This window comes from Peromyscus eremicus, chromosome 12, assembly GCF_949786415.1.
Source record: "Peromyscus eremicus chromosome 12, PerEre_H2_v1, whole genome shotgun sequence".
Lineage (NCBI taxonomy): Eukaryota > Metazoa > Chordata > Mammalia > Rodentia > Cricetidae > Peromyscus > Peromyscus eremicus.
In genome coordinates this window covers 62,533,070-62,560,678 of record NC_081428.1, presented here as the reverse complement: position 1 = coordinate 62,560,678, position 27,609 = coordinate 62,533,070, and the positions used below count along the sequence as shown (strand labels likewise).

The following is a 27,609-nucleotide window of genomic DNA, read 5'->3' as shown; positions in this document are numbered from 1 at the left end:
GTTTCACAATGTAGCGTTTTCTATTTTATATGCATTTATAATTTTTCTCACTTTTAATTGGTATTGAATTATTTTTAGGTTATTGCTAGCTAAAAATAGAGGACAGACATATGACCCCCTCCCCCATTATGGTGCCAAACTACAATATTTGTATAATTTTCACTTTGAAAAGCAAGATGCAGGGCTTTAATAAATACATAGTGTTCTTATTTTTCTTTTGAAGTGATAACTCATTGTGTCTCGAATATACATATCCCTTTTTATAGTGAGCTAGGATATACTTACTCATCAGTTAGGTTTCTTGTTTTGTGGCTTGCCTACTTATGATTTTTGCTTGCTTTTGTATGGAACATCATTTGACCAGTTTGTAAGTGAATGGATTTTTATGTTTGTTTCTTTGTTGTTGTTATTCATTCCCCTCCATATTCTGAGTAGGTATTGCTTATAAAGAACATTTCTTTACCTTTTCTATAGCTCAGACTAACCTAGGATCTTCAGTTCTCTTGTCTCAGCCTCCCGAATGCTACTGGGATTACAGGTCTGGGCCACCATACCCAGTACTGTATCGAGTGTTTTTAAAGCTAATACGTAATAGCAACACTTAGAGACCTTGAAGAACTTGCCCAGCATGGTGCCATATACTTGTAATCTCATACCTCTGGGGCCTGAGCTAGAGAGACTGCTGCAAGTGAAAAGTCAGGTTTGGGCTGCATAGAGAAACCGTGATCTTCCCTTTACTCCCAAATAAAAGGAAAAGATTAGTACTCGAAACAGATTGCATAGTATATTTGTACTGTGTATATTTACACTATAATATATTTGATGGACATATTCAGTCTGCAATATTTGTTTCCTATTTGTTTGTTTGTTCTTTTCTCATACAATATATCACAATCACAGCTTCCTCTACCTCCACTCCTCCCAGTTCCACTCTCCCCCAGATCCTCTCTTCGTCCCCCATCTTCCCCTAAAGAGTAGGTCTCCTAGGGACATCACCTGAACACGGCATAATACAATACAATAATACCAGGCACAAACCTTCACATCAAGGTTGCTTGTAGCAACCCAGTAGGAAGAAAAGGGTCCCAAGAGCAGGCAAAAGAGTCAGAGACACCCCCACTCCTACTGACAGGAGTCCCTCAGAAACACCAAGCTAACAACCATAACTTATATGCAAAGGACCTAGCACAGATCCATGCAGGCTCCACGATTGCCAGTTCAGTCGCTGTTAGATCCCATGATCCCTGGCTAGTTGATTCTGCAGACCGTGCTTTCTGGGTGTCCTTGACCCCTCTGACTCCCAAAATTCCTCCTCCCCCTCTTCTGCGAGAGCTCTGAGGGAAGAAATCTGATGGAGACCTCCAACCTGGACTCTCTCTCCACCTCTTGTTTGGCTGTAGGTCTCTACATCCACTCCCTCCTTTCAGCTGCCGGACGAAGCCTCTGATGATAACTGGATAAGGCACCAGTCTATGATTATAGCAGATCACCATTAAGAATCATTCATTGCCGGGCGGTGGTGGCGCACGCCTTTAAGAGCCAGGCGGATCTCTGTGAGTTCGAGGCCAGCCTGGGCTACCAAGTGAGTTCCAGGAAAGGCGCAAAGCTACACAGAGAAACCCTGTCTCGAAAAAACCAGGGAAAAAAAAAAAAAAAAAAAAAAAAAAAAGAGAATCATTCATTAATTTTCATTTATTTATTTATTTGCCAGTTGTGTTTGGCTCTGTCCTGGGTCTCCAGTTCCTGGATCATCCAGACAATGGCAGACATGGGCTTCCTCTGGTGGCATAGGCCTCAAATTAGACTAGTCATAGTTGGTCACTCCCAGGAGTTCTGAACTACCATTGCTCCATCACATCTTTTGGTTTTTCGAGACAGGGTTTCTCTGTGTAGCTTTGGAGCCTATCCTGGAACTCTCTCTGTAGCCCAGGCTGGCCTCGAATTCACAGAGATCAGCCTGCCTCTGCCTCCCGGGTGCTGGGATTAAAGGCGTGCGCCACCACCGCCCGGCCTGCTCCATCACATCTTACAGGCAGGACAGATTGTAGGTCAAAGGTTTTGTGGCTGGGTTGGTGTCCAGTCCCACTGCTGGAAGCTTTGCCTGGTTTCACAAGGTGGACAGTTTAGACTCTGTATCCTCCATTACTAGTTGTCCTCGCTAGAGTCACCCTCATAGATTCTAGGGAGTTTCCACTGCACTAGATTTTCACATCACCCCCTCCCCGCTGCCCTCCACTTCCAATTGTCTCTCCCTGTACTCTCTTCTTCCACCCCCCACCTGATCCCACACTCACTTGCCCTCAGTCAACTGGCAGAGTCTGTTCTCCTTCTCCTTCCCAGGGAGATCCATGTGTTTCCCCCAAGCCCTCCTTGTTACTTAGCTGCTCTGAGTCTGTGGATTATAATATGATTGTCCTTTACTTTACAGTTAATATCCACTTAAAAATGAGAACATACCATGTTTGTCTTTTTGCATCTGGGCTACCTCACTCATGATGAGCTTTTCTAGTTCCATCCATTTGCCTACAAATTTCATGATGTCATTTTTTTAAAATAGCTGAATAATACACCATTTTGTGAATGTACCACATTTACTTTATCCATTCTTTGGTTGAGGGACATCTAGGTTGTTTCCAATTTCTGACTATTATGAATAAAGCTGCTAAGGATATAGTTAAGCAAGGGTCCTTGTGGTAAGATGGAACATCCTTTGGGCATATGTCCAAGAGTGGCATAGCTGGGTCTTGAGGTAGATCAATTCCCAATTTTATGAGGACCTACCATAATTATTTCCAAAGTGGCTGTACTAGTTTGTACTCCCACCAGCAGTGGAGGAGTCTTCCCCTTGCTCCACATCCTTGCCAGAATGAGCTGTCACTTGTGTTATTGATCGTAACCATTCTGACAGGTGTAAGATGGAATCTCAAAGTAGTTTTGATTTGCATTTCCCTAATATTTTGGATATTAGCCTTCCATTGGATGTGGAGTTACTGAAAATCATTTCCCATTACGTAGGCTGCTGTTTTGTCCTTTTAACAGTGTCTTTTGCCTTAAAAAAGCTTTTCAGTTTCATGAGGTCTCATTTATTAATTCTTGATCTTAGGGCTTGTGATATCAGCATTCTGTTCAGGAATTTGTCTCCTTGTGCCAATGCATTCAAAGCTACTCCCCACTTTCTCTTCTATCTGGTTCAGTTTATCTGGTTTAATGTTCAGATCTTTGAAACACTTGGACTTGAGTTTCGTGCAGGCTAATAAGTATGGATCTTTGTTGTTGTTGTTTTTGCTTTTTGGGGGGGCCTGCCACCCAGCTCCCAAATAAATCACACACGGAGTCTTACTACTTATAGATGCCTGGCCTTAGCTTGGCTTATTTTTAACCAACTTTTCTTAGTTAAAATATCCCATCTACCTTTTGCCTCTGGGCTTTTACCTTTCTCTTATTTCTGTAAATCTTACTCTTACTCAGTGGCTTGCTTTATAGCTGGGTGGCTGGCCCCTGGCTGGGTGGCTGGCTACTTCTTTCTCTCTCTTTCCTCCCAGATTTCTCCTTCTATATATTCTCTCTGCCTGCTAACCCCACCTATCCTTTCTTCTGCCTTACCATTGGCTGTTAGCTCTTTATTAAACCATCGGGTGTTTTAGGCAGGCACAATAACACAGCTTCACTGAGTTAAACAAACGCAACATAAACTAAAATAACACACCTTAAAATAATATTCTGCAACAGATCTATTTGTGTTCTTCAACATGGAGACATCCAGTTAGACTTGTTCAGGATTGTTTTAGGTATCCTTAGTTTTTTTTGGGTTTTCTACATGAGGTTGAGTACTGTTATTTCAAGGTCTATAAAAAATTGTGTTGGAATTTTAATGGGGATTGTACTGAATCTGTAGAATACTCTTGGTAGGATGGCCATTTTATAATATTAATCCTACTGATCCATGAGCATGGGAAGTCTTTCCATCTTCTGATATCTTCTTAGATTTTTTTCTTCAAATGTGTGAAGTTTTTGTTATACAAGTCTTCACTTGCTTGGCTAGCATTACCCCAAGATGCTTTATATTTTTGTGGCTATTGTGAAGGGTGTTGTGTCCCTGATTTCTTTCTCAGTCCATTTGTCATTTGTATATAGGAGGGCTACTGGGTTTTTTTGTTGTTGTTGTTTTGTTTTGTTTTTGAGTTAGTCTTGTATCCAGGCACTTCCTGAAGGTGTTTATCAGCTGTGGGAGTTCCCTGGAAGAATTTTTTGTGTCCCTTATGTATACTATCATATAACCTACAAATAACGATACTTTGACTTCTTCCTTTCCAATTTGTATCCCTTGATCTCATTTAATGGTTGAGCAGGGGGTCTCTGCCAGAATTGGAGGCTGGACTTCTGACAGCTGGCATGGCCTCTGGTTGGTCAGAGGGTCTCTGCCCCAAATTGTGGGCTGGGACGCAGTGGTGAGGAGTGGGGAAGGTGGATTGGGGATAGTCCTGGGGGGAGGGGCACCAAGAGAGTAGGGGATGGCGGGCAGCCTACCTGGACTTCTAGTGGCTGGCATGGCCTCTGGTCAAGCAGGGGTTCTCCCTGTTTCCTCTTTTATTAGGGTAAGTAAAGAGATAGTGAGTAATCTTTGGATAAAAAGATGTATGGGGATATTTCTTTAAGATAGATTCCTAGAACTCAGATTATTGAGTCAAAATTATAATATTTTCATACGTTCTTGATATTTGATAGACTGTATTATGATATAATTGCAATAATTTGGAGGATTTCTTTTCCTACCTGTGTATAAATTATTGTGACAGTCACCTCATAAAATACTTGTTTGAAGAATGAAATAGTAAGAGTGGATAAAGATAAAATTAAGGGGGGCTAGAGAGATGGCTCAGCAGTTAAGAGCACTGACTGTTCTTCCAAAGGACCCAGGTTCAATTCCCAGCACCCACATGGCAGCTCATAACTGCCTGTAACTATGGTTCCAGGGGATCCCACACCCTCATGCAGACATGGATGTGGACAAAACACCAATGCACATAAAATAAAAATAAAGTTTAGGGCTGGAGAGATGGCCCAGAGGTCTTGAGTTCAATTCCCAGCACCCACATGGTGGCTCACAACCATCTGTAATGAGATCTGGCATTCTGTATACATAATAAATAAATGTTAAAAAAAATAAAAAATAAATAAAGTTTAAAAAAGAAAAAGGGGTAAAATTACTAGAGTTCTGTACCAGCTTTTTCTTTTGGGTCACTAACCAGCTCCCAAATCATGACATGGAGACTTACTAGTTTTGAATGCTCAGCCTAGCTTAGCCTCTTTTCTAGCTAGTTCTTTTAATTTAAATTAATCTGTTTCTCTTTATCTACCTTTTGCCTTGGACTGTTTACTTTTCTTTCCATCTGTATGTCTTCCTTTCACTGCTTCTTGTGTCTTCTGGCTGGGGGCTGCCTGGCTGGCCCTGGGCATCTCCCTTGTTCTCTCCACTCTTCTCCTCCTCTTCCTGTTCTTTCTGAGCCTAGATTTCTCCTCCTGTTTATTCTCTCTGCCTGCCAGCCCCACCTGTCCTTTTTCTGTTTAGCTATTGGCCATTCAGCTCTTTATTAGACCAATCAGGCACCTCAGGCAGGCAAGGTGAAACAAACGCAACATATCTTTGCCTAGTTAAAATATTCCACCAACAGAATTTCTTTTGCTTTTCGTTAGAAAGTAAAAATTTAAAACTTAAAATTGGTAGATTCTAAAGGGATGAATATTATAGGGAACTCAGCAGTGAAACATGATCTTATATAATATACTATGTCCAATTACCAGATTAATAACCTCTTTAAAGGGAAAAAGCCAATGCAGGGGTCTTTTCTGCCTTTATAGTATTGTGGTTTATAATGAAGCAAAGCATTTCTTAAGGAATTTGTACAACTCAGTGTCTGTTTTTTATTATTATTAATTAAATTTGTTATTTGACAACATCATGCATGTATAGAATGCATTGTGATGATTTTTAATCCCTGACCCCTGTGGACAGTCCCCTCCTGGAGCTGTAAGTCCCTATCCTATGTTTGTACCTTTGTTTTTGTGACCTCCTAAGTTTAGCTAGGGCCATTTGTGTGACCATGGGTTTGGAATACTCAGTGGAACCTGGCAGGATTACCAGTGGGTACACAATTGAAGACAATGATTTCCCTTCCCTCAAATTTATCAGGAACCAGTTAGTTCAGCAAGGAGGGGTAATGCCCCAGTGATTTCCTCCTCTGTCCTTGGCTGATATTGGTAAGTCCAGTCTTACACAGACCCAGTGCAGACAACCATAACTACTGTGAGTTCCTGTCTTAGTTATGGTTTCTATTGCTGTGAAGAGACACCATGACCACACAACTCTTCTAAAGAAAAATATTCAATTGGGCTGGCTTACAGTTCAGAAGTTCAGTCCATTGTCATCATTATGGCTGTGGGCAGACAGACATAGTGCTAGAGAGGGAGTTGAGAGTTCTATGTCTTGCACAGGCAGCAGAAAGTGTCTGTCTCACTGGGCGTGGCTTGAGCGTACATGAGACCTCAAAGCCCGCCTCCACAGTGACACACTTCCTCTAGTAAGACCACACCTCCTGATAGTGCCACTCCTTTTGAGGCCGTTTTCTTTCAGACTGCATTTATTATTTGCAATAGCTGTGCCATGTCCAGGAGATAATATTTTACAACCATTTTCCTTGTCTTCTGGCTCTTATGTTCTTTCCATGCCCTCTTCTACAATGTTCCCTGAACCTTGGATGGGGGTTATAAATATCTCCTTTAGAGCCAGTGAAATGACTCAGTGGGTAAAGGTGCTTGTTGCCAAGCTGATGACCTGAATTTGATCCCTGGGACCCATATGGTGAAAGTAGAGAACCATCCTCTGCAAGTTGTCCTCTGACCTCCACATATGTACCATGGCACACATGTACACAATAAAAACGTTTAAAAAAAAAAAAAAAAAAGGAAGAAAGAAAAGAAAAAGAAACATCCTGTTTAGGGCTGAGGACACAAGTATCCCTTGTTTTTGGCACCCTGAGCAGCCATGAGTCTCTGCATTCACCACTGTTCTTTGCATAGAGAAGCTTCTCTGATTGAAGGTAATAGTAGCATTTATCTGTGTTATAAACATAAGGGTGTAGAAGGTAGTTCCGTACCACGTCAGTATAGATAAAACAGTAGTACTAAACTCTTTCCAAGGGCCTATGATCTTCCTGGGCACAGGTTACTGTCCAGACGTACAGTACTAGGTATGGCTTCCCTTTTGTGGATCAGGACTCATCCAGTTAGAGAGGAGTTGGCCCACCCCGCCCCACCAATCATGCTGCTGTTGCACCAGTGGTCAAATCTTGGCTGGCAGGCTGGTGTTGTAGCTCATAGTTAAGACCACTGTTAGCTGGACGGTGGTGGCGCACATCTTTAATCCCAGCACCCGGAGGCAGAGGCAGGTGGATCTCTGAGTTTGAGGCCAGCCTGGGCTACAGAGTGAGCTCCAGGACTTCCAGGAACACAACAACTCGAAAAACAACAAAAAAACAAACAAAAGACCACTGTTCACCTTATTTCCCCTAGCTGCCTGCATTCCTTCTAGCATTATGAATGCTTCCAGTTCATTTCTAGCTTGATTTCTGTTCTTACAACCAAGATGTATCTTCAGCAGTAAGGTCTTAGGATGTAGTTCTGGTGACAGCCGAGAGCAGTGGCAAGAGCCTGTATTGTTTTAGGGGCCTTTGGGGCTCCCTGACCACCAGTACACACAGAGCTATCCCACACCTGGCACTGGGCTTTTGTTTCTTAGACCACCAGTACACAGAGCTATCCCACACCTGGCACTGGGCTTTTGTTTCTTAGACCACCAGTACACACAGACTTCCCACACCTGGCACTGGGGGTTTTGTTTTTTAGCCAGTGGCTCCTCGGAGTATCCAGCCACTGGAGATATCTCCCTTCTAACACTTGTCATTGTTGTTACCTTATATTTTTAAACTGACTTTCAAAATAGTAGGCATCCCTGTGGCTCTTTTTTTCCTCTGTGTGTGTTTTGGTTTTGTTCTTGTTTTTGTTTTTGTTTCTGAGACAATAGTTTCTCTGTGTAATAATAGCCCTGGCTGTCATGGAACTCACCTCACTCTGTAGTCCAGGCTGGCCTTGAACTCACTGAGATCCGTCTGCCTCTCCCTCCCAAGTCCTGGGATTAAAGGCATGTGCCACCACACTCAGCCCCCATGTGGCTTTTCATGTATCCTTTATTTTAGTTAATGCTTCCTCCAATTATTATTTTTGCAATTATGGAAAGTATTTTGAATAAGATTGATCTGCTGAGCTGAATATTGACTAGGCACTGCTTCAGTCTTCATAATTTGAATAATAGCTAATGATAAAAAAGTAAAAACAATTCAGAGTCAGAAGGCATGGTGTTGAATGCTTGTAATCCTGCATTTGGAATGCAGAGTCCAGAGGACTAAGAATTCAAAGCCAGCCTTGTCTACATAGTGAGTTTGGGGCTGGCATGGCTTACGTTAGATCAAAACAAAACAAATCCTCAAACCATAAGAAAACAGTAAAATTTATTTAATAGATGATTATCCTTTAAAAAATCAATTGCTATGCTAGTACTTTGGAGGCTGAGATAGTAGGATTTCAAATTTGAGGCCAACCTGAACCTGATAATTTGTCTTTGAAAACAATCAAAAACAAAGAAATCCAAGCCATAATTGCTAAATAACAGTTTTGCTTATACCTCAAAAACATAAACAGGTATTCTAGAGTAATCATGATTTAGCTTTCAGTGGTTAGTCCTTTAATGGGAAGTTAGATGTAGCATGATTATGCTGTATCAGTTCCCGCTGCTGTGGTAAACACCCTGACAAGCATCCCGAGGGAGAAAGAGCTTATTTGGCTCAGAATTGCTGGTTACAGCTCATGGCAGGGGAGTCAGGGTGCATGGGAACTGGAAGCTGCTAGTCACATGACATCCACAGTCAAACCAGAAAGCTATGGAATCATGCACACAGTGCTCTGCTCACTTGGGTGCCCAGAACAGGGTGCCACCTATGGTGGATGGATCTTCCCACTAATCAAGTTAGTCCCCACACATATGCTCATGGGCCATTATAATCCACAGTCCCTCATTGAGACTTCCTTCCCAGATGGTTCTAGACTCTGTCGGGTTGATAATTAAAACTAACCCTCGCAGTATGTTATAAAATAATAGGAGGAATCACATTACATAAGAAAATTGACATTTAAACAAGGTGTTAAAGAAAGCCAAGTCAGGGTTAGAAACAAGCCGGGAGTAAGTACTGTAGGGAGAGACTTCAGCATTGAAGCTCAGTTCAGTGTACCAGGGTACCTGTTAGGAAAGAGGGGTGTGGCAGAGGGGTCCTGGGGTGCAGGGTCTGCCCACATGAGATGCTGTGTAAGGTTAGGTTCTGAGGTGGTGGTGCTTCGTCCTTCTCATTACTCAACTGATGACAAGTTGCAGGGATCGAAAGTTTGTGATTTTATCAGTTAAGAAACTGGAAAGGGCACTTTCTGGCTAATGTTGGGAAACATCTCAATAAAGAAATTAGTGATATAATGCTAAAAAAAATACCAATGTGAATAAAAAGGACATAATGGACAAATTCAGGGATTATAGTATCAGGACCCTAAAAATAATGGGTTGAGATCTAGGAAAATAGTCAGAAAGTAAATTAAACTAAACAGAGATTCAGCCTTCAAAATAGGTCCAGTTTAAGTGGAGTGACAACGAAGGGCCGTTGCTATCTGTGTGGAATCGCGATGGCATGGACGAAACAGTAATTCACATGTGTCTCTTCTTACTGGCAAGGGGAGTTTGTGTCAGCTCGCATGTACAACATAAATAGTGTTAGGAGAAACTTGCAATAAAAGACAGAAGGCTGTATGCACAAGTAATGACCCTAAACCGAGCTTATCTCCTACTTGCACACATTCCATACAGTAGTAGTGAGAACATTGCCGAAGGAAGGAAGTCATGTAGTAGTTCTAAATAGTTCTTCAAAAATGATCAAACATGGGTTTACAGAAGAAGGTATATAATCTAATGTCAGCCTTTTTACTGAATACTATAAGAATATATTCTTGTTTCAAGTAAATAATGAGCAATTTTGAAATTAACTCATTTTTACAACCCTGGAATATATGTGTTGGATTTTTCATTCTTAAATATTTTAAAATTTTTGTGTGCATGTGTATGTCAGGGTTTGTGTATGTGCGTGCATGCACACGCACATGAACATGCATGCATGCAACCACTCCCCTCCCCCAACCTTATGCCCACCCACCCTCCCCCTCCCCGGAGCCAGAGGTATTAGATCCCCAGGAGCTAGAGTGATTTACAGTTGATTGTAAAGCTGTCTGATTTGAGCACTGAGACTCTAATGTGGATTCTCTGAAAAAACAACACGTGTGCTTAACTACTGAACTGTCTCTCGGGCCCTAAGGATTTTTTTTCATGTAAAATTTTTTTCATTTTTCGTTTCTTGTTGGGGTGGCCTTAAACTAAGACCATGTAATTTGTATACAGTTTGACCACAAGGTGGTGCTCATACAGAAGGGATTTACTTAAATGAGAGTTGCCTGTGTCTGTCTTTGTGTGTTTGCTTTTCTAAATAAATAGCACTCTTTGTCTACTAAGATTACTTAATATTTTGTTTTGTAATTATACATAAAGGCTTCTGGGTTGATTTGTAAGTTTGGAAATATGTATGCAAATAATTGATATTCTGTGTAATTTTGAACTATCTTTACTTCTGTTTAAAAGACATATTACACTCCTAAGCTTATTATGATATTCAAGTTTTGTATAATGATCATTAATATGTACTTTGCTGGGTATAGTGGTACACACCTTTAGTCTCAGCACGCAGAGACAGAGGCAGGCGGATTTGTATGAGTTCCACTCCAGCCAGGGCTACTGTGTGTGTGTGTGTGTGTGTGTGTGTGTGTGTGTGTGTGTGTGTGTGTGTGTGTGTGTGAAGTAGTCTGGGTTCTCCAGAGAAACAGAACTGCTAGAATGTATATATATGCTTACAAAGCTGTGGTTCAGCTAGTCTAACAATAGCTGTCTCCTGACAGAAAATTGAAGAATCTAATAGTTGCTTGGCCCACAAAGCTGAATATCTCAGCTGGTCTAAAGTGTCCAGTGAAGGAATGGACCTGGCAACAAGAGTGAGAAGAGCAAGCAGGCGGAGAGCAAAAGCTTCCTTCCTTCTCCATGTCCTTGGTAGGGCTGCCACCAGGAGGTGGGGCCCAGATTTAGCCTGGCTCTTCCTACTTCAAATGATTTGACCAAGAATAATCCTGCACAGTTGCCTGGTTGCTTGAGCTTTAGTTAATTCCAGCTGTAGTTAACAACCAAGAGGAGCCACCACATGGATATGGATGTTTATGTGTATGTGTAGTTTACCTTCCTAAATTAAGCTTTCTCCAGTTGCGAGGTTAGAATTCTAGTGTGAAAGGAAAAAGTTGGGACTGGAAAGATTGCTAAGTGGTTAGGAGCACGTTGTGCTTTTCCAGAGAACTGGAGTATGGTTCTCAGCACCCACATTAAATGACTCACAACCACCTCTAACTCCAGCTCTAGGGGACCCAAAGCCCTCTCTTGTGGCCTCCATAGGCACGAGCATTCACATGGCAGACAGAGAGTCATGCAGACATACAAAGAAATCATTTTAAAGGAAACACTAAACTATATAAAAGGTTAATTTCCATATACCCTAAGATGTTGACAGCAGTTATTTTGGTTTGTTGATTTAGGCTGCATATTACTTTTATTCACTATTCTAAATAAACTTCCCAAGTTTTTCTGTAATGAACCTAAATTCTGTTTTAGTGGAGTTCATCTTTCAGCTGTCTTGTGGAATAAATAAGGTTCTTGTAAAGTACTCTTGATTGTCTTCTACATCCCAATCAAATTATGTGGAACCAATTATGATTTTGATACATACATTGTGTTGTATGCATATACTTTTGGGCAGTGGATGACCTAATCTAGAGCCTAGATTTTTTTGTACTTTGTATAACAAGACATTTTCATACAGAAGCTTTTTGAGAAATTGGAAATTGTGTAGTGAATAGATTTGAATAGGAAATTTATATATTAGAGCATACTTGTGCTTTTGAGAAATGTAGAATGATGTGATCTCTCAACTTTCAAGTGCTTTGGCTTTCTAGGATAAGTCTGTGTACACTGAAGGATTGCTGTTGTGTCTGTATTACTGTTTGCAAGTTGAGGAAGTAGATTTGCATTTGGGATTTGTATTCAGTGTCTTGGTCATAATAATCCACAATATCAAAGACTACATTAAAATTTCAGTGTTGTGTTTAGTTTTTCTTTTCTCTTGGTGTTAGTTAGAATATATGGATCATGGTACACATTTTGGGATCAAACTGACTACTCTCTGTATGAACTGTATTAATGAGTTCTTTATTAAATACCTTGTCCATAATAAAACTTCGTTTTTCAGGAGATCTTATTCTTTCCTTCAAAGAGGATTCTTAAATCTGTGTCCGCTTTTAATGTTTTCTTATATTCCTCTACTGGACTTAAATAGAATTAATCTCTTTAGAACCACAGATTGCAAGCTGCTTTCCTAGTCCTTGGAAAGAAACACCAAACTCTGCTATAAGCTCTTTGGTAAAGTATCTTATCCCTAATCCTCCCACACAGTTCTCAGTTCTTTGGGGGACATGTCTTAAGTAAGGAACCAAAGAGATAATATGGGCACCTTTTCTTCTTGAGCCAGCCAGATTTGCAGTGGACCTCAGGGTTGTGGCTTGCAATACTGTGTCCAGTAGTTACATTTAATTGCTGCTGTGAAGTGCACAACTAAGATTTTGTCCACATCTGAAAAATGTTCATGACTGGGCCTGGAATTTATGATGTATTCATACAGGACTAAAAATTGATTCACTCAATTATTATCAAGTAGCACTTTCGTTCACATATATTTTAAAAAGTGGACATATATTGTAACATATACTAATGTAGCATGGCATAGGTTAGGCTTCAGAATCTACTTCTTGAACTTGAAGGTGTTAGGAGTTACTTAGGGAGCTTTTTAACTAGCATCCCATGGGGGCTAGAAAGATTGCTCATTGTTTACCAGCATGTGTTACTCCTCCAAAGGACCTGGCTTGAGTTCAAGCATCCATAACAGGCAGTTTCCAACCACCTGTCACTCCAGCTCCAAGGGATCTGATGATCTGATGCCCTCTTCTGGCCTTCCTGGTCACTTGCATACACGTGGCATATACACATACATGTAAACTAAATTTTAAAAAAATTAAAGAATTTATATTAAACACTAGTCAGTTCTAAGGTTAACTGCTATGATGAAAAAACACAGGAAAAATACAGATTAAAAAATGCTTATTAGAAATCAAGCAGTATTTATGAGCCAGAGTACATTTGTACAGTGTTTTATAATATAAAAATTATTGGTGTTCTTTTGCGTAAACTCATAATCTTGTAATCTTACTGATTATGATATATTAAACAGACGGTACTGATTACTTCTTTAATAGTTCTTTTATCATAAAAGCTCCAGGGGCCATGTATATATTTTGCTGATCAATCTGTTGTAGATGCAGTAATCAAAATATTAAAAATCATTATATTTCATAAAATGATTGTATTATATGTATTATATATATTATAGTATATATTATATGTATTATAAACATATTTTCCCTCAGAATTCAGCACATGGTATCTTCAAACAATTTAAAAACCAATGCTAAATAATGTAAGATCCTTTATGATGTCAAAATTTGTGAATAGCAGATACTCTTTTAATGAAATTACTTTAAACCATGAGAGCTGTTAGCAGAAAGAAACCTTGTATTTTAAAATTCAGTTCATATTTATAATTTATGTAAGCAGTGAAGATGCCATTGGATTTTACTCTACAGTGATTGAAACTTAGTAACCCGGGCTTTCTCCACCCAATGCGTTAAATCAGTCAGCCCCAAAGGGTCTTGGTAGCCCAGTGTTTATAACATCCTTCTTTACCTGCTAATCGACCTCACTTCCTGGATTTCAGTCCGTCTAGTTATCAGCTAACAAAAGAACAGCTTTTGGTTCCTGCAGACGCTGGTGAAAAAATAATCACGAGAAAGAAATCCACCTTATGTCGTCTTTTTCTGTCTGCAAAAATAAACCCAGCCATCATACAGCTAACAGGTACAGAAGGAAGATACAAGCTCGTTCATAGGAAGAAACTACAGAGAAAATGAGCATCATTTCTCAAGGTTTTTATTTTCCCTGATCTACAAGTGATGCTGCTGTAATTCTAGCTGCAGTTTTTACCGATCATTCACCACTCAGCAGCTGGTAGAGAAGTAAGACTGCTTGGCAACCACCTGCAGGGCTGCAGAGATGAATTACATTTTCGGAAACAACACACTTCTGTACTCTCGCGCCAGTCGAGGAGGCAATACTAGCTCTAGCCATGGCTCAGTAGGCCCAAAGCAGAAACACTGGGCAAAAAAGGGCTCGTCAGATGAACTGCAGGCTGAGCCAGAGCCTTCACGCTGGCAGCAGATAGTTGCATTTTTCACTCGAAGACACAGCTTTATTGACTGCATCTCGGTAGCCACCAGCTCCACCCAGGTAACATGCCACTTGTTGAAATTATTTTTAATATATTTATGTTCATATTTGCCTTGCCACGATGTCTTCATGTAGATTTATTATTAAAAATGTGTCTTCTGTGTTGTTATCTTGGCACTGAAATTTTATGTTTCTAGTCCGTCTCTGCAGGTCTTTAGCACAGAAGGGGAAATGAAAAACATTTCCCTTATGTTATGTAATGCTAAACAAAACAGTCTCCGATTCTGCTAAATGACTTCTCTAAAAATGAAAAGTCATTATTAACACATGTTAAAATACAAGTTAATAATGTTCATCTTATTTTTAGATGGTGGTAAATGCTCTGAAGAATGATGTTTGAACAAAAGAAAATAACCTATTTGTTTAGTTTTGCATGTTAGTAGATAACCATAGGGATAAATTATAGTAAAGAAACAAAAGATAGCTTAAGTATTTTAATTTTTAATGTTTTGAGAATAGATTAATGTAATACAGTTAGCTAATATTATATATATTTATCTTAAAGTTATATTAAATTGATTTAGTCAAGATATTAATGAGTCCTTCCATTTTATAAATATATATTGTCTAAGGCGAATCTGGAATTAGTACATGTGTACAATTGCATAGTCATGGAATATTTTTAACACATTCAAATTATAAAGAAGCTAGCAAACAGGAAAAGTCTTAATTTTTTCAGAAGTCCTATAAAATTACTTCAAGGGGAAATGAATATTGAATATAGGAGAAGAAAATCAAAGCAGTTGAATAAAATGCTAGTGGTTTGGTATAAAAGAAGATGAAAGGAAGTATTAATATTTTAAAATGCATTTTAGCATATATTCAACTTGTGAAAAATAAGAGGGTAAAAAATAGTGTAATTTAAAAATAAAATGAAACTGGTTTTTCCTTTGAAATCAGTGATTCTTAATATGCATACAGATGCATATACCTTCTTTTGGGCCTTTAAAAAGAAATTTCCTTTAAAGATTATTTCTTCCATCACTAGAGGCAGCACAGTAAATACAGATATAACTGCCAAGCTGATTTATTTGTTTTGGTTACTAGAATTTTCTCATAATGGTTTTTGGTAGTAAAATGTCAACTTTTAAAGTCAGAAATTCTACCTATTTCTCATATGCTTAAGATGAAATTCATGAGTAGGAAGCATCATCATTTTATATGTAGGCACTGAGGTTGCTTCCAGCCAAAACTTACTAAAAGGCAATGATTGACTCTTAAATTGAATACTGACTGCTCTAAGAGTGTTTTTATCTTGATTCTGATCATAAAAGGATGAAAAAATTAAAGGTTAGTGTTACCGGTTGTTATGGATTAATATTAAATAATATTTTCATCATCAGTAAAAAGATGCCTGATGATTTATGTAAATTATAATACATATGTATATACACATTGATATATCTGATATTCATCTTAGGACATATACAAATGAAAAAAACATTGAAAATATAGAGTTTAGAATACAGTAACCTAGACACTAAAATGGTTGTAGTCCTGTTACACCACTGAATATTATCCCCCCACTCCCACCCCACCACCCATTGATTCCTGTTGTGTTTGTATGCTGAGGAATGAGTTAGTTTCTCTTGCAAACCTCTTAACAGATAGCTCTCTTTGTGTTTTGTCTCTGGAAATAGAAAAAATTCCTAGGTCAGAGGTTTTTCCCAGAGTAATCACATTTCACTTTTCTTTCCTACACCTATCTGATGAGTTGCATAATTGATATATTCAAGTCTTTAGTTATGACTTTTGGAGTTTGTTTTATAGGATAAAATATAGTGGAACTGAAAAAGAAGTTGAGACGTGACTGCATCTGAGTTGATGCCGGAGTACATTTGTATAATAACTCAGGCTTGGCAGCTTTGTAGCACCAAAAGAATTTGCATGTTGTTGTCAGGAACAAAGTAGATTGATGAAATTTCATAATTTTTTGTTGAACATATACTATGTAACTACTATGAATATGTTTTGTACTGTGATTGGTAAATAGCAGGGTCTTCTGTTTTGATGTTGTCTGAAAAGAACTTTTTAAAGATTTGGTAGGAAGCTTAACTTTTAATCTAATTCTCTTTAACTGGGTTATATTATACTTTAGCAATTTGGAGAGTTGTTACTAAATTGAATTTTAATTATTATCTCAATCACTACTGTTATTCCCAAACACACCCTGCTACAAGTAAAAAGAAACTAGTTGCAAATTCATCTGAACTGCTTGTCTATTAGAAGTATTCATGTTTAAAACTATGATTATGTGCCAGGTTCTGTGGAATATTTGGAACTTTTAGGAAGTCATTGTATTCTGAATGATAAGAAAACCAAATAGTTACAAAGATCTACAAGATACCAAGTGCTCCTGTTGGTGCTTAGTAAATGTTTGTGGAATTAATATCTGTTTCAGTTACCTGAAACGGTATTTTTTAATGATCCACAGTGGCTCTTCTCTTCTTTTGCTTCATATTATCCTTAGGCCACACAAATCCCATGTGATCTGGATTTCTTCGACCCTTTAACCCTCACCAGTAGTAATAAAAATGTTGTTTACATGCTATCTCTATTCATTTGGTTTTGCCTCAGAAGTTTACATTGTGAGTTGGGAAAGGGGACTCTTTAATTATTAAGATATATTTGTTGTGAATTGGTTTGCCTTGCTATAATTTTTTTCTTCAGAGACTTCATACTAGAACTATTCTTTGTTTTGAATAATTAATACATATATAATAATTTTATAAGCGGTATCAACCATTCCTTTTGGTTCCTCACATCATCCATCCATCCTGCTCTTTTTTTTTTTTTTTTTTTACTCTTTTTTTTTTTTTTTTTTTTTTGGTTTTTCGAGACAGGGTTTCTCTGTGTAGTTTTGCGCCTTTCCTGGAACTCACTTGGTAGTCCAGGCTGGCCTCGAACTCACAGAGATCCGCCTGCCTCTGCCTCCCGAGTGCTGGGATTAAAGGCGTGCGCCACCACCGCCCGGCCCCATCCTGCTCTTTTAAGTAGTTCCCATGGGACCAAGAGATGGAGTTATGTCTTTCTTCTCTTGTTCTTACTATTTTGTGGATGACTTCCCTTTTCCCTTTTCTTTGGTTCATGACTATAAAAACTGCTTTTGTAATCTCAACTCATTTATTTTTTTTTAAACTTTCATCAGTAAGATCAGATGTCATTGGGCAATATTTCCTTTCCTTCCCTTTCTGAGCATCTGCATCTCTCTTAGTCATGTGATTTGCTGAGTATTTGAGTTATGGACTTACTGTCTTTGTTCTGCCCACTGTTTGGGTAATCATTATTAGTGGCTTCCAGTATCCTTATATAATCTACATAAAACTTTGGCTTTTTTATTTTTGATCTCTTTATCCACAGGGATCTTGTGTTTTCTGTTACTTGAACAATCTACTCAAATGATCATGTTCAAGACTTTTCAACACCACTCAATATATCACTTAAATTTCTGATGCAAGCATTTCGCATGACTAGCACTGTTTTCTTTTCAGCTTACTGTTCAGTACTCCCACTACAATAATTTTTTAAAACCTCTTAAGACCCCAGAGACCGATGGTTTTTACTGTCTTTTGCTACTCAGACATCCCTCTTGGCCTTGCCCAAATTCTTCCATAATTTTAACCTTCTTCCCCTTTGTCACTTTCTTGGAAGCATCGGTACTTTGTTAATTGCAGCTCTGCCTTCTCCACAACAGTTCTGAAACTGCACATTAAGCCTCCAGAACCTGTTTTCTCAGTCTCAGTCTAAGTAGATAACCTTCCTTTACGTTTTAGCCTGTTGCAGTAAGTGAACTGTCTGTGTTCCTAAAGCTCACCCTTCTCTTCTAAGATCTCACTCCCGTTTGACTGTTCAAGGTCTCATGAGACTCCATTTTCCACTCTCTTAGTTGCTGTTCTTGTATATTAGGTAATTTCCATGAGCTGAAATACTACCTCTTACTAACACAAACAGCTGAAATGCCTCTATGTGTGTATGTTATCAAATCAAACTTGTCAGTTTTTACTCTTCATTTTGCCTACTAGGCAAAAGAATTTAACTCAGTTGATTACTACTTTAAATTTTTTTTCACTTTTGACTCTTAGATGCTGATCTTCTGATATTCTCCTAGCTTCAATTTCCTTTAGAGTGTCTTCCTTTTTCTTATTGCTTAGTCTTGAATTCTCGTGCATGCATGCATGTTTTTAAGTAATCTTGTCCAGTCCAGTCTCATGCTTTTACCATCAAGATTTCTGTCTTTAGCTTAGAGCTAATTCCTGTATACAAGGCTTTGTAGCTACAGCTTCCTATTTACTCAGTATTTTCACCTGAGTTAAGCATACGAAAGACTAAAAATATAACTCCTTCATTATTACTATTACTGATTTTTCTTGTTTTCATTTAACTTAAGTTTTTCATGTTTTCTTCTTTGTTATTATTGTTGTGGTCTTTGACTGAAAGAAAACACACCATCTGGGCCATGCTAGTAAGCATGCTCTACCGCTGAGCTACATTTCAGCTCCAAGAGTTTTTAACCTTATTACTTCCTATTCTTATGTATGCTGAAAATATAAAGACAAAAAGATTATCTTCTTTTCCTTTGCTCCACTTCCAAGATAACAGCAAATCCTATTGGCTTTGGGTTTAAGATAGGCTTCTCACTCTGCTCCCACCCTCCCACCTGTGTGTGGGGGGTGGGGTGGGAGTATGTGATTATGAGTGAGTACAAGTGCCCATGCAGTTCACAGTGAGTTTCCTTCACTAGACTGTCCGTTTCTATAGGTGGAATTTTCCATTTATGTTTATGCTAATCTTCAGCTTTTGCAACATTGTTGGCAACATACCAAATACAACAACACAAATATTGTTGAATGAGGGAAGAAACAGACACATCAACTTGTACTCAGAAGAGCTGGTGCAGATTTGTGTCTTATTCTGTCTTAATCCCTCCATGAACATTTGTGTAGTGCCTTAGTGTTAAGCTGCTCCTCTGACTGATAGCTCCTTTCTTATTTGTCCCACTGGGGAGGAAGTGAGCCTGGAAAAAACTTCGGTTTTTCTCACAGTCAGGATGACTATGTAACTCTTAGGCTTTAGATGGAAAGAGGGTACTATTAATAACTAAAGTGGGACAAGTACAAATACGTATTTCCTAGGCAAACAAAGGCATATGGTTACCTATTTATATCCATTTATCTTCTGACTTATAACTAGGCAACAGGCTTCAGTGTTCCTACCAAGATGTCTTTATCTTGGAGTATACTAGATTCCAACCTTATATCTATACATGTTTTTATTAAGCTGGTCCCGATAGGACGGGAGGATAGTCTTCATCTTTAAGAGGCTGCTTATATTTAGTATTGTAGTGCCTTTGCACTAAACTGGAATATATATATAAGGTAAGTAGGCGGCCTTTTAAAACTTCTTCAGAAGTGCTGACTCTTATCAAGAGTAGGATTGTTTCCAGGAGAAAGGGGGCACAAAGTGTCTGTCTGACTAGTTATAAAATGCCTCTTTGGGCAGGAGCATCTATTTAATTCCTCACTCAAAAGACCATGACTCACATTTGAAAATGTTCACCCTTTTACAGGAAGAATATTGAGGGACATACATCATATTTCCATTTGTCTTAAGATTTTTACAGCACACGCATATGTATTTACTCAGATACTAAACAAAAAGTATTTGTTTACAATATTTATAGAGGCTTTTACAACCTATATCATTGACCATACAACATAGCAGTGATACTCCTTGGAATCTCCTCAGATTAACTGCAAACTTAGGTCCACAGGAAATCTATATATAGATGTTTATAATTTTGCTTATCGTTGTCAAAACCTAGAAGCAAATAAGATGTCCTTCATTAGGTGAATTGATACACATCAGACAATGGAATAGTATTTAGCAGTAAAAAGATTAAGTCACAGAACACATGGAAGAGTAGTAAATGCTTAGTCAGAGGAAACAAAGCAGTCTGAAAAGGCTTTATACATAGTATCCCAACCTTGTGACGTTTGGGGAACGTCAAAAAGTAAAAATCAGTAGTTCCCAGGATTTTGATTAGAGAGAAGAATCAGTAAGTGAAACTATTGTGTGTGATTCTACAATGGTGGATAATGTCATTATACACCCGGAAACCCGTAGACTGTCCAACAGCAAGAGTGAACCAGCATACACTGGACTGTGATTATGGCAGATGATGCCATCATACACCGGGAAACACATAGACTGCCCAACAGCAAGAGTGAACCAGTGTACACTGGACTGTGATTATGGCAGATGATGCCAGCATACACCTGAAAACCCATAGACTGTCCAACAGCAAGAGTGAACCTGTGTACACTGGACTTTGAGAATGGTGGGGTGGTATAGGTTCATCTGTTATAACAAATAGACCACTCCAGTGCAGGGTGTTGCTAGTGGGCAGGCTGTATACATGTGTGGGCTGAGGGTATGCAAGAAAACTTGCTGTACTTGACATTCAGTTTTTTTGTGAACCTAAATCTGGTCTCAAAATTAAATTCTATTAAAAAATACAAAGTTGCTATCTTAAATTTAGATTGGCTTAGTCTGAAGAACTAAATGAGAAATATTTTATGTAAGTTTTCATCTGTGCAGCTTCTATATAATGTCTTGATGTAGTTGGCCCTTCTGTCAAGGACAAATAGGCTAAAAGAAACACATTTCATATTTACATATTTAATATAGTCAAGTAAGTTTTAAAGATAAATTTAAAGTAAATTACTGAAAAAAGGATGGAGCTACATATCTATGGAATTTTCAGGTTTATTAGGCTTTCATTTTGGCTCTTTATTTTCAAGCAGTGTTACTTTCCGAAGAATTATCACAGTACTGTGTCATCTGCTGAACCGTAAGCTTCGTAAGGGCTGGTACTGTAAGGTGGGCAGTTTCTTTTCTATACCTACAGCCCAGCACATTCAGTGCATTGATAAATAGACACTATATAGGTGTTTGTTTCCATTTAATCCTGCACTGACTGAAAGAAGCTTGGAGCTTCTAAATATGATTTGGTCATTATTATTTTCACAAAATTTATGTACAACTATGGCTTAAAATTTGGCATATCTATACCATAGGGTTTGTAAGATATTTCAGAAGTAGTTAGAAACATTCTGAGAACAAAGGAATAATGTGGGGAGGACCAACAGTAAAGAGTGCTGGCTAGCCAGTGGTGGTGGCGCACCCTAATCCCAGCACGTGGGAAGCAGAAGCAGATGGAGTTCTGAGTTCGAGGCCAGCCTGATCTACATAACGAGTTTCAGGACAGCGAGGGCTACATAGTTTGCTTGTCTCAAAAGACAAAAGCAACAACAACCAAAGCACTGGCACCAGACACACATTTGGTACACAAACTTGCATGAAGGCAAAGTACTTGCAGAATATTAAATGAAATTTAAAAAGGAAAAATTATGTGAGGAGTTATACTCTACATGTGTGAAGAACTTAGAATTGTATCATTAAAACTCATATATTTTTTTTTTAAAAAACTCATATTTTTAAAAGATCTTTTACTTTATTATCAATCTCCAACAGTGTTATATAAATTTAGAATTTTGAAAGAAGTACAAATAATTGTTCAGAACATGTAGCCTATACTTATCACTTTAAGAAACTTTAAGTAAACCTGCTGATGTAATCATTTTACAGTTACATAGGAATCAATGAACAAAAACACTGGTCTGATTTTATGCAAGTATAGATTAACTGACCATGGTATTTGATAGCAGGGAATTGTTTTAATGTGAATATGCGTTCGCCGTATGTGTCCAGGTTGCTGTGGAGGCCTGAAGAGACTGTTGGATAATATGGAGCTGGAGTTACTTTGCAGTTGTGAGTAGCCTGACGAGGGTGCTGGGAACTGATCTTCAGGCCTGGAAGGGCAGCATGTGGTTTGCACCGCTAAGCCATCTCTCCAACCCCAGGAGTAGGATTTTAAAAGGCGTCTTCACACAACTCTGAGTATTTAAAGACATTGCCACCACATACATCTTTAACAGAGATGCTTCAGCAGTTAAGAGCAGTGCCTGCTCTTTGAGAGGACCTGGGTTCAATTCCCAGCACCCAAGAGGCAGCTCACAGCCGTGTGTAACTCCAGTTGCAGGGGATCCAGTGTACTGGATTTTTGCCTCTTGGGCACAGTGCTTGCAAGTGGTATACAAACATATATACAGGCACAACTCTCATAAGCATAAAATTAAAATAATTTTTAAATAATTTTAAAACCCCAAGTTGTTTCCATTTCTAAACAGTTTTGGGATGGGTTTTGGGGGGCAGGGGTTGGGGTTTTAGTTTGTGAGACTTCTTCCATTAGCTTAGCCATCTAGCTTTGAAACACATAATGATTATTACAGAGTACAAGTTTTTTAAAATGGTTTTCAGAAAATAACTAGAGATTATAACCTGGAATTTAAATAAAATGGATCCCATCTTGATTTTTGTATAGTCTATTCTTTGTAAAACCATCTACTATAATAAAAGGTTGTAAATTTGAAATTGGTTTCAAAGTATTTTAGAAAACAGATATGAGGTATATCAGTGGAATGCTATATATCACCTTTGCTGTTAGATAGTGATTACAGTTGAGAAAAACTGAACTTCATCTTAGGCTATTTAAAGAGACAGCATCCTATGCTGGTTAAGGATATCTTTGGAGGATAATGGCCTGAGTTTATGTCTATATCCTGCCCTTTATTTGGCATAGCACATTGGGGACCTATTCTGAGTTTATTTTCTTATTTTTAGAAATTAGGAATGGAAATGTTATCTGGATCAAGATTCAGTAAGAATTATACAAGACAGTACCCACAAAGCCCTCCCAGCTCCTTCCAGGCCTGGAGGTCAGTTCCCAACTTCCGTAGCACCGTCATCCTCATTCAGTACCACAAACAAGATGATGGCTACCACCATAGTCAGCAGTTCCACAAAATATTATGGCCTCATAAGAAAGGAATCTGAAGAAATAATCTAATTATAGAGTAAAAAAGAATTATGTCTTAATTTTTAAAAAGTAATGAAAATAGATATTTCTTAGGTAGAGGATTTTTAACCTTAGCAGGGTCCAACCAAGAGAAAAAGCAAAACCCACGATAATGATCTAATGTAAGAGAAGATTAGTTGAACAAGTGTTAAGAGCTGGGCACTGTGGAACATGCCTTTAATTCCAACACTCCTGAGGCTGAGACGGGGGAGTTCTTCATTTGAGATCAGGCTAATCTGCTGAGGGCATTACAGGTCAGCCAGGGTTCCATAGTGCGATCTGTCTCAAAAAAAAAGGGAAGAACAAAACAGTAATTTAAAAAAAAAGTGTATTCGGCCGGGCAGTAGTGGCGCACGCCTTTAATCCCAGCACTCGGGAGGCAGAGCCAGGCGGATCTCTGTGAGTTCGAGGCCAGCCTGGGCTACCAAGTGAGTTCCAGGAAAGGCGCAAAGCTACACAGAGAAACCCTGTCTCCAAAAACTGAAAAAAAAAAAAAAAAAAAAAAAAGAATGGAAGTAAAACCGTAAAGCAGATAGTAACAGCAAGAAACACTTCAAGATCTGTGAGAGTAGAGTCCAGACTGAGATTAGGAGAACCTACAAGTGTAGAGGAAAGACCCCCCGATGGACTTGACAGTTTGGAAACAGATGGAACTCTGAAGACACATTTGTTGTCACATAGGCCAGCACTAGGCAGGGCGCTGTTGTCCGAAGACAGGAGGGAGTAGGCTCTTGTTTTTGTATTGGGGTTAGGGTTTGGTTGGTTGGTATGGTTTAGTTTGGTTTGATTTTGCATTTTTACACTTTGAAACTCGTTTGTAGGATTGGCAAATAGAATGCCTTGAACACTTTGATTGGGTGAAGCCACCCACCTATGCAGAAAGAACCTTCAACCAGTGTCTGCTCTATGTACAGCATGAAAGGGAGGGAGCAAGAGAAGGAAGAGCAGGTATTCGGAATCCATTCCAGAATTGGGTTGGTTCATCTGACACACACAGACAGCTTCCTGTGACACTGAACATAAAACTAAACCGAAATCTTTGCTTTTGTGAACCTCATCATATTAATAGGAAACAACAGTTTAATTACCAAACATACGTGGTATTCAGGAAGAAAATGAGAGAAAGTAAGATTTGTGGGGAGGTGATAGGATTGCTGATGGAGAGTTGGATTTGAAAGTGATGTTTGAGTAAAGATGGAAAGAGTTCATAGAATTGAGACTGTAGCTGTCTAAACAAGAGCATTCTTGGAAGAAAAGTAAATAGCAAGTGGACAGCTCTGGAGAGAGCAGCAGGCCAGTGTAACTGAAGAGGTAAGTGGAAGGAGGCATCAGGAACTTAAAGAAGGTGACTAGAACAAGCAGAAAGGGTTACTAAGCAGCACTAAGGGTCCATTTTAGCCTAGTAGTTAGTGAAGTCCATGATGGCACATGTTTAGTTGGCTAGTTCTGAAAAATATCAAAGACAAAGACATATTAATTGATAGTTTCTTCCCTGTGTTAATTATGTAACCATATCTTTAAATTCAGTCTTTAAGTCTCTGTTTTCTTTAAATTCTTAGTGGCTGAATCACCCTTTTTCAAAGGTTGTTAGCTGAACGCTAATATAAAATACCATCTTTTCATAATGAAGAGATTAGAAACCTTAACTGAATTTTATGAGTTGTTGCAATTAAAAAATAATAGATTCGTGAGCTAACTTGTCTGTGTAAACTAACAGTTTCACATCCATGCTTCTACAATAGAATTAATTGCTAGATCTATCTTCCTATTTCCCATAGCTATTTTAAGTTTTTAAAATTATTTATATTTTGATATCCTTTGTGGCTTATTTAAAATATGTCTGATTTTATATATACTTGCTTCTGAGATACTGCATGGATGTCACACAACTGGTTGAAATACTGTTTCAGTTTTTTTTGAACTATACAGCTTATATTAAAGATGTAATATGTTTGCAGTGACAGTGGCAAAGGGCATATGAGTCATAAGAAAAATATTAAACCATGAAAAACACCTTTTGTCCTGCAGATATTGATCCTTTCTTGAATACAGTAATTCCCAAGTGGAGTTTTTATAAATGTACTTTGCTATATTTTATCCTTCTGTAAACATTCAAAAGGCTTGCAGTTTTTTCTGGTTTCTTTCTTTCTTTTAAGTAGCTGCTTTGACATTTAATCAGAAGCATGCCTCTTTGTGGTATAGTAGATCATTAAACAAAGGGCCAAAGAACTTGGATTAAGAATTCCAACTATGCCATGTTAAACTCAAGATCCTTATTCAACAACAGTGGGAGAAGGTGGTTATGTCTTAAAATACTGCTACCAAAAGATTTGTTCATTTGTTTATTTCATTTTCCTTGAAAATACAGTGTACTTTTAGATCTTTCTGGACTTTTGTGTTTAGCCCAAGTACATTTTACTGATTACATGAAGCATGTTAATACAAAATGTAAGTATTAGCTTCTTAGTAATGTGGTTTTATTTATCTTGTCAGTTTTACATTCTGAAAATCATTTTTTGTTGTTTTATCACCACCCCACTACCACCACCCGGAGACAAGGTTTCTCTGTAGCCCCCTAGCTGTCCTCAAACTCAGAGATCCATCTGCTTCTGCCTCCTGAGTGCTGAGATCAAAGGTGTGCACCACCACTGCACAGCCTCTCTTGATTGTTTGATGTTTTACCTCTTGATCTTTAGGAAGCTAGGTTTTAAACCCAGGGCTTTGTGCTTGCTAAGCAAGCATTCAACCACTAGGCCAATCCCTTCCAGTCCTGAAAGTCTTAACAATTAACAAGAAAAATAGATACTTAGATAGCACTATAGCTCTTTTATGTCCAAGTCTAATTATTATCTAGGAAATAATTTTTAGTTGCTATTGTGGAAATTGTTTTATTTGGTTGAGACAGGATTTCTCTGTGTAGCCCTGGCTGTCCTGGAACTCACTACTCTGTAGACCAGGCTGGCCTCGAACTCACAGAGATCTCCTGCTTCTGCCTCCCAAGTACTTGGACTAAAGACATGTACCACCGCATCGAGCTATGGAGATTATTCTTTTTGTTTGTTTGTTTGTTTGTTTTTTAGACAGGGTTTCTCTGTGTAGCCTTGGCTGTCCTGGAACTCACTCTGTAGACTAGGCTGGCCTCAAACTCACAGAGATCCACCTGCCTGCTGGGATTAAAGGCATGCGCCACCACTGCCCAGCTGGAGATTATTATTAATACTCCTTACTTCCCATCAGTCCTCAAGGCATATTAACTCTTTATTCACAGCTTCTGTGTGACTGCTCATGTCCATTTTTACTGATACTGCATCAGGTTACACCACCAGTCACCTCTCAGCTCTATTATCACAGTCTCCTAATTTGCCCTCTTGATTCTTCCTTTAGGATTCTTACGTATGTAATAGAAAGCACATTGGCTGTTCTAAACAGAAAGAGATTTGATAAATAGGCTAACACAATATGTATGTATTGCTGAATGCCTAAAAGTGAGGGGTAGCACTACGTATTCATAAATGAGGAGGTGCACAGATCACATAAAATCTACATTTTAAGTACAGGTTTCCTAAATTAAGACCTTAAATTAGTATAAAATATAAACCTATGTAGAAAATTAGTGCAATTTTGTTAAATCATTTTAAACATCTTTCAGATAATTGTCAATGTGATGTTTCAAAAGTACTTGAAAATGTGTATGATCTGTCAAATTATTTTATAAAAATTTACAATTTTCTGCAGTGTTCCTTCAGACAGTGTTAATATTATAACCTCTGTTGTCATGGAAACAAGTCTCCAAAGGCAGCCTCAGAGGCTAATGATTCCGTGGTGTTGCTATGGATACAAACAACTGAGACTGTTGCTAGTCACGTGACCAAGATTTTTCAAAACAATAGCAGATCTCTAGCGAGCTGATCTTACCGATGGTACAGGACAGGAGTGATATAATGGTGGTTGTTTCCTACTTGATTTATATGGTTTTAGAAGATTTTTAAAGTTTAAA

The 27,609-nt window shown here is 38.5% G+C and overlaps 1 protein-coding gene across 8 annotated transcripts in view; it reads left to right on the top strand.

Moving 5' to 3' along the window:
• Window positions 1-27,609, top strand: part of Dlg1 (discs large MAGUK scaffold protein 1) — a 209,005-nt gene that overhangs the window by 67,821 nt on the left and 113,575 nt on the right. The window contains exon 1 of one of the 8 annotated variants that reach the window (XM_059277479.1): window positions 27,473-27,556. The exons of 6 other annotated variants lie outside the window; for them this stretch is intronic. In XM_059277479.1, coding sequence (XP_059133462.1) covers window positions 27,530-27,556 — 27 coding nt within the window. In that variant the 5' untranslated portion in view covers window positions 27,473-27,529. Of the gene's footprint in view, window positions 1-27,472; window positions 27,557-27,609 lie in introns of those variants that run through there. One more of the 8 variants, XM_059277480.1, reaches the window with a different exon arrangement.